Here is a 6,300-nt window from a genome sequence, read left to right as displayed (position 1 = left end):
GAGAGATTTGAGCTGTATACGATAATTTTGTTGATTTGGGTGGCTTCTTTGTTAACATTTTGAGAAATATAGAATTTTGAGTTTGTGCTATGAGTAAGGGCGTCTTCTGACACGCAACTATGCGCGGTCTATGGCACAGCAACGCTGGGAGAACACCAACACATGTGTTCGAGCAAAGCTCACCTGGCCAGTTCTTGACGCAAGAAAGACGTACAAGCTTGTAAAACCTCAGAACGGATATCTCATTGGTAGTGGGGGCGCTCACGGGTCATTGCCCGATTGGCAGGCACGCTGCGAGACTGGGAATCCCATATAATGACTTCTGCAGAAGCTGCAGAGACGAAGAGGTGGAAGAGCGTAGAGCACCTTCTCTGCTACTGCCCGGCACTAAGCAGGCGTAGACTACTTACCCTAGGGAAACCCTTTCTAAACGATCTCTCTGAAGCAACCAACATGGAGTTCGTGAGCCTAATTAGATTCCTAAAGACCACCGGGTGGCCAAGGGTAGACTAAGAAAGATTATATGACATCTCAATGGGCCTTATAGGCCTAAGTAGGAGGGTGATTGCTATCACCCCGGCCATTGCAACCTAACCTAACCTAACCTAAGGGCGTCATACTGTTCCCAATTGGCATCTTTCAGTATGAAAAAGGGTCTACTAAACTTTTGTGTGTTGTTAGATGGGAATTGGAAAATGATCGCTGCCATAAAGGTCGTCGAGTATTTTCCATTCGGTGTACGGGGCTATTGTCAAGGAGCAAAGTGAAAGGTCAATATGTGTGTATGTATGGGGTGATGTGGATGAGATTGTTTTGGTGATGATATTGTTTTGGTTGATCCAATTGTATTTGCTGAAGTTTTAAGTGAGTTGTATCCACGGGATGTAGATGCAGAGTGGGACTTTAGATTTTGTTGTAATGTAGTGTTGTATGAAGATGTTTGTTGCGTGATGGTTGTTGTATTTATTTGTTTTTTGTGCATTTGGTGTTTGAGAGTTTGGTATATTCTGAGGTGTGGAGTTTGTAAGTGTTTTAGTGTAGGAGGTTCTCATTTGGTAGCCATGTCGGTTGAAATAAATACCCAAAGCAGTTTTATGGTCAACTTTTTCGGTGGTTTTTATTGCTGTCAGTTTTTGCTGTTTGAGAAATGAGGGAGATTTGCGGTCGAGGGGGCTGTGTTTGGAGTCAAGCTCTGGGTTGTTGTTGCAGTTTAGGCCGTTTGTGTCATTCTTGCACGGTTCTCCTTCATTGGTGTGACTTTCTTCAGAGCAATTGCTACATTTATCTGAGTTCTTGCAGATGGGAGCTGGGTGTCCAAAGCGTAGGCATTTTTTGAACCGGAGTGGAAGAGGAATGTAAGGGCGCACGCACACCGTTTCATAGCCAATTCTTAATATTTCGGATAGCTTGTGTGTTGCGAATGTTATAATAATAAGTCCAGTTTCTATTAATGTGGTGTGGTTATCTTCGGAGTTGGTGTTGGTTGTTTGTTTTTTCATAATTTTTGTAACCTCAGTGACCTTTTGTGCTTTTAATTCTTGCAGAATTATGTCTTCGCTGATGTATCGCAACTCATTACAATAAATAACTCCTTTCGAGAAGTTTAGTGTTCCGTGTTCGGTTGATGTTACTTCCATTTCTGCAATTTTGGTTAGTTTTAATAGTTTCGTGGATTGAAGGTTAGTTTTGGTTTTGACCAAAAGGGTGCCGTCTCTGGTTTTTTTTGCATGCCTCACCGCAAGCATAGTCAATAGATTTTTTTTATGATAAACGGTAATACCCTTTCAAATGAATTATTGTCTTGGCGTTTAATTACAATAAATTTGGGTTCGTCTAGTTGTGATTTGTATAATTTGTTTATGTCAGGTCGTTTGTGCATGTTTGCTTGCTATGGTGTTTTTTGTTGTTGTGTTTTTATTTTCCTTTTGTGGTTGATATTTGTTTTTATTAGCAAGTTAACTGATAAGAGTTTTGCGTTTTGCACAGCGAGGCTTTATACTGTTTTACTGGTACTGACCTAATATACTCTTGTACGTTTCATGTACAGAGTATAAAAATACAACGCAAATGTTTCAGAAGCGCATCTGATCCCATTAAAGAATTTCACTTATGTTGCTGATTAAAAATTAAATTTATTTGTAACAGTTTTTATAACATTTGGAATTTTGCGCAATGTCGGGGCGTGCTTCCATAAATTGGACGAAAATTGCATACTGTTGTGGCGATCTATGTTTTCCTCTTCAAAAAACTAGCATTTGAAACTGAATTCAGAAATTCAGAAAAATGTACATACATGTTGTTTCCCTGGTCCGTATTGTATATTCAAATGGCAGTGGCAATGGCAATTCATTCACATTTTCGCTAACAAACAGACTTGCCCAATCGGCGACACACAATTTTCGCCAAGTTCTGTTAATTAATAATCAGTTATGTGGTACTTATTTGAAACAGGAATGGCGTCAAATATATATTTCAGCTTTGACTTTTATTTGACTCACAAAATGTGATGCTCGAAAAATGTAATGTTCTATTTGGGCCAATGGGGCATCTCTATTCTGAGGTTGTTTTGGATGCTGTATGTGAATGTTTGTGTGTTAAGTATACATTTCATAATATTTACATAATTTAATAATATTTACATAGTGATCGCTCAGATCATCCAAAATTGCCGGTAGGCAAAAGTACAAATGGTCCCTCGTCAAGGCGGTCCAAACAAAGATGTAGCCATGCAAGGCTTAGCATACGCATAACAAATGTTGTAGACCTTATGCTAACAGCGAGAGAGCAAGAGAACAATCTAATCAGGTGTTGTTACAAATTAACATTCATGAGCGCACTTACAATTAGTGCTTACAAACGAATTATATGTATAATTCAAATAACTTAAATCTAGAATTCAAATATTTTCTGACTTAATCTACTTATTCTAAATGTATGGCATGAAATGCTCAAACATCGCCCGCGTTAAAGCAATTCGCTTCAAGACAGCTCGACAGGTAGAGGCGCCAATCGATGAATTGCCCTTTTAAAGTCTCCCGCCTTCGTCCTTTCTATTGCCACGCGCACTTTTCCATCTGCGCCTTTAATCGTCTCTTGGACGACTCCCAGCATCCACTGCTGAGGCGGCGGGTTGTCCTCGTGAACGAGTACGATTGTGCCGTTCTCCAGATTTGGCCGACCTATTGCCCACTTTTGGCGACGCTGAAGGCTCAGCAGGTAGTCTCTGGACCAGTCTGCCCAAAACCGCTGCTTGATGCCTGAGATCAGCTGCCAGCGTTGCAAGTAGGTCTGCCTGTCGTCTCTCACGAGTTACCCTGGCCCTGCTGGCAGCGGCAAGAGCGTTCCGCCTACGACTAGGTGAGCTGGAGTTATCGCGTCTCTGTCGTTGGGATTCGCTCCGTCCACAACGATTGGTCGCGAATTGAGGATGGCCTCCACCTCTACCAGGATGGTTGTTAGCTCGTCGCTAGGCGTTTCCTATTGCCTTGAGGAGGAGTCCCTTTGCCGACTTTAAGACCGCTTCCCATAGGCCGCCGAAATGCGGCACTCGAGAGGGAATAAACTCGAACGTTATTCCCTTGGTGGCAGCATACGACGTGATGGCATCCTGGTTGCTGATGAAAGTGGCCCGGAACTCTTCCAGCAAGCGCGCAGCACTCACAAAGTTAGTGGCATTGACGACTGACTGCCCCACGGTGACCCACAAACCTGGAGAGACACATAATAAAAGAATTAGCAGTCAAGTCGGAAACAATATCAATGTGGACAGCTTTAGCCCAAATGTACTCCTTCATAAAGGTAGTGTACATAGACTGTGTATCAGGCTGTTTTGCCATTCTCCTTTCCAAAGCCAAGAACCGCCTTAAGACTGTCTCATATGGATTTCCGAGAGTTTTGGGGCTGGATTTGAATGGCAATGCTACAATCAGCCTGCACGAGGGTAAGCGTTTGACCGATTCCATAAATGTTTTCTCGCAAAGCACTTGTTCTGGGGTGCACAAACTTGATTCGGACAAATTTGGAACTTCTTCCAACTCCCACAATTTACGGATGAGACTATCTAGTTCCTGACATTCTGGATTACACAAAGAGCTTTGATTGTTGACGGCGGCTCAGTTGACCCCGCAGAACGGCAACGGCCAGCTACAATCCACCCAAGTGCCGTAGATTGCAAAGCCGGCGAGTTACTGGAACCTTTTATTTGACTTTCTCGTAGAAAATCAAAAAATTCATCTGCCCCAAGCAGCAGATGTATACGTTGCAGTCGATGGAATTGCGGATCTACCAATTCGCAATCATTGTCTACTACCAGTTTTTCAGGCTAGTAAGAATAAATATAATTTAATACTGCAAATTCTGCCAATAGCTCAAATTTGTCGAGAAGCTATAGACGTTTGAACAATATGACGAACTTCAGACTTTCGTTTGCCTATGCCTAGTAAACAAATGTCTTTGCGCTCCCTCTTAAGCTTTAGAGCACTGGTCAAGTCCTCGGTCATAAAATGAATCCGTGAACCAGAGTCTAAAAGTGCCCTGGCTAATTGGATCCTGACTGGTCCATTAACTTCACAACTGCTGTTGCCAAAATGATTGGTCGGTCACTGTCGTGTCGTGCCGACATTTGAGTTGGTACTGCAGATTGTGCTACCAACGTGTAACCTAAAGCCGAAGCTTGAGAAGTGTTTGTACTATATTGGTACTTATGCAAGAGCGTGTGATGCGGCTTCGAACAGACTCTGCAACAACCAGATATGCAGGACTTAGTCTATTACCTTTCCGCAAACAGTTAATACATAACTGGCCCCTTTTCACAAATTTAAAACGCTCACCTCTAGCGATCGCAGAGAATTGAGGATATACTTGTATGTAGTGGTCATTCGACTGACAAAACGGACACTTAGGGGTCAATGGTTGGCTTGGCTGTGCTACTACCAAGCTTCTAAGGCCGGCCAGATGATGCCTCCTCAAACCATAACCAAAAGTATGAGTATGACGTTTGCTATTTGCTTCTTATCACCTAATAACAACAGCGATTCATAAATTGCCCTTACATTATCTATTAAGGAGCGCAAAGATGAAGCAGAAGCGTCACAGGGCGTCGTTACTAGAGAAGGACGGCGAGGATGGCGTAAGAACATGTACATGAAATGTACAAGATTATATTAGGTTTGCGCAAGCTGAAAAATGTAACAGGCAGAAGGAAGCGTGGTTGGGGCCTGGTCAAAGTATATATGTTCTTGATCAGCATGACAAGACGAGTCGATCAAGCCCTATCTGTCTGTCTGTCTGTCCGTCTGCCCGTATGAACAACTGGATCTCAGAGACTATAAGAGCTAGAGACACCAAGATGCCTTATGTGTGTAAACTTTGGTTGGCTGCAAACATGCTTACACAGGCACGAATAGACGCGCATAAACATACATACACTCACATAGACGCAATTACTTTATATATGTATGTATGTTATACACACTTTACGTCAGTTCGAAAACCGAGAGAGGTAAAATAAATCCAAATTTTTTGTTTAATTTTCTTAATTTTTTTTTATTTTCTATTATTATTGTAAACATATGTACAGAGTATTTCAAAGTCGGGACACCCGACTTTAGCTTTTTTTACTTGTTTTATATAATAATTTCTTTAAGAAAAGTTTTAAATAACTCTTTTTTCTACTTAATAGAGAACCCGATGTAATTTGATACCAATCTTTTGGATAACTGTTAATCGACATAACTGCAGCCAAATGAAATTGGTAGTTGAAATTGTAAAAATTCTTATAATGAAACCAACATCCGGAGAAACCATTAGAGCTTGGCTTCTGTCAGCTCTAATGGTACACGGCGCAGTTGCTGGGAACCCAGATGCCAAAAGACTGTATGATGATCTTCTGAGTAACTACAATAAATTGGTCCGCCCTGTTGTTAATACCACAGATGTTTTGAAAGTCTGTATAAAGCTAAAACTTTCCCAACTCATCGATGTAGTAAGTATTTTCCAACATATTTACGTATTTATAGCTACAAGGCTTATAGTTATTTTTCGACAGCTTCGCGAACTCAAATAATAATAAAATATAGTTAAACGATTTTTTTATTAATGAAAAGAAACTGTAGTGTGAGTTCTTGCAGCTATGGTGGACCATTTGGAAATAAACATTTGTTCATTTAGTTGACGAATTCTATTTTTGTTACTTCCGAAAGATCGTTTAAGATCGCACCGAAATAGTGCCCTGACACCCATGATACCAATACTGACTTGCTGGGCCATCTCGTTGCGAGATGTCCATATTTGAGTCCAATG

General features: G+C 41.3%; 1 protein-coding gene across 3 annotated transcripts in view; it reads left to right on the top strand.

The window, feature by feature from the left end:
* Positions 1-5,722: 5,722 nt before the first annotated feature.
* LOC115628082 (acetylcholine receptor subunit alpha-like) overlaps positions 5,723-6,300 on the top strand; it is a 40,291-nt gene continuing 39,713 nt past the window's right edge. For all 3 annotated transcript variants that reach the window (XR_003995740.1, XM_030524059.1, XM_030524056.1), the window contains exon 1: positions 5,723-5,983. Coding sequence is in view for 2 of the 3 variants with exons in the window: in XM_030524059.1 (XP_030379919.1) it covers positions 5,744-5,983 (240 nt within the window). In the remaining variant the exon portion in view is untranslated. The remainder of the gene's footprint in view (positions 5,984-6,300) is intronic.

This window comes from Scaptodrosophila lebanonensis, unplaced genomic scaffold (assembly GCF_003285725.1).
Source record: "Scaptodrosophila lebanonensis strain 11010-0011.00,11010-0021.00 unplaced genomic scaffold, SlebRS2 tig00000101-arrow-pilon, whole genome shotgun sequence".
NCBI lineage: Eukaryota > Metazoa > Arthropoda > Insecta > Diptera > Drosophilidae > Scaptodrosophila > Scaptodrosophila lebanonensis.
Note: the sequence above shows the minus strand (reverse complement) of the source record. Positions and strands in the feature narration are given on the sequence as shown.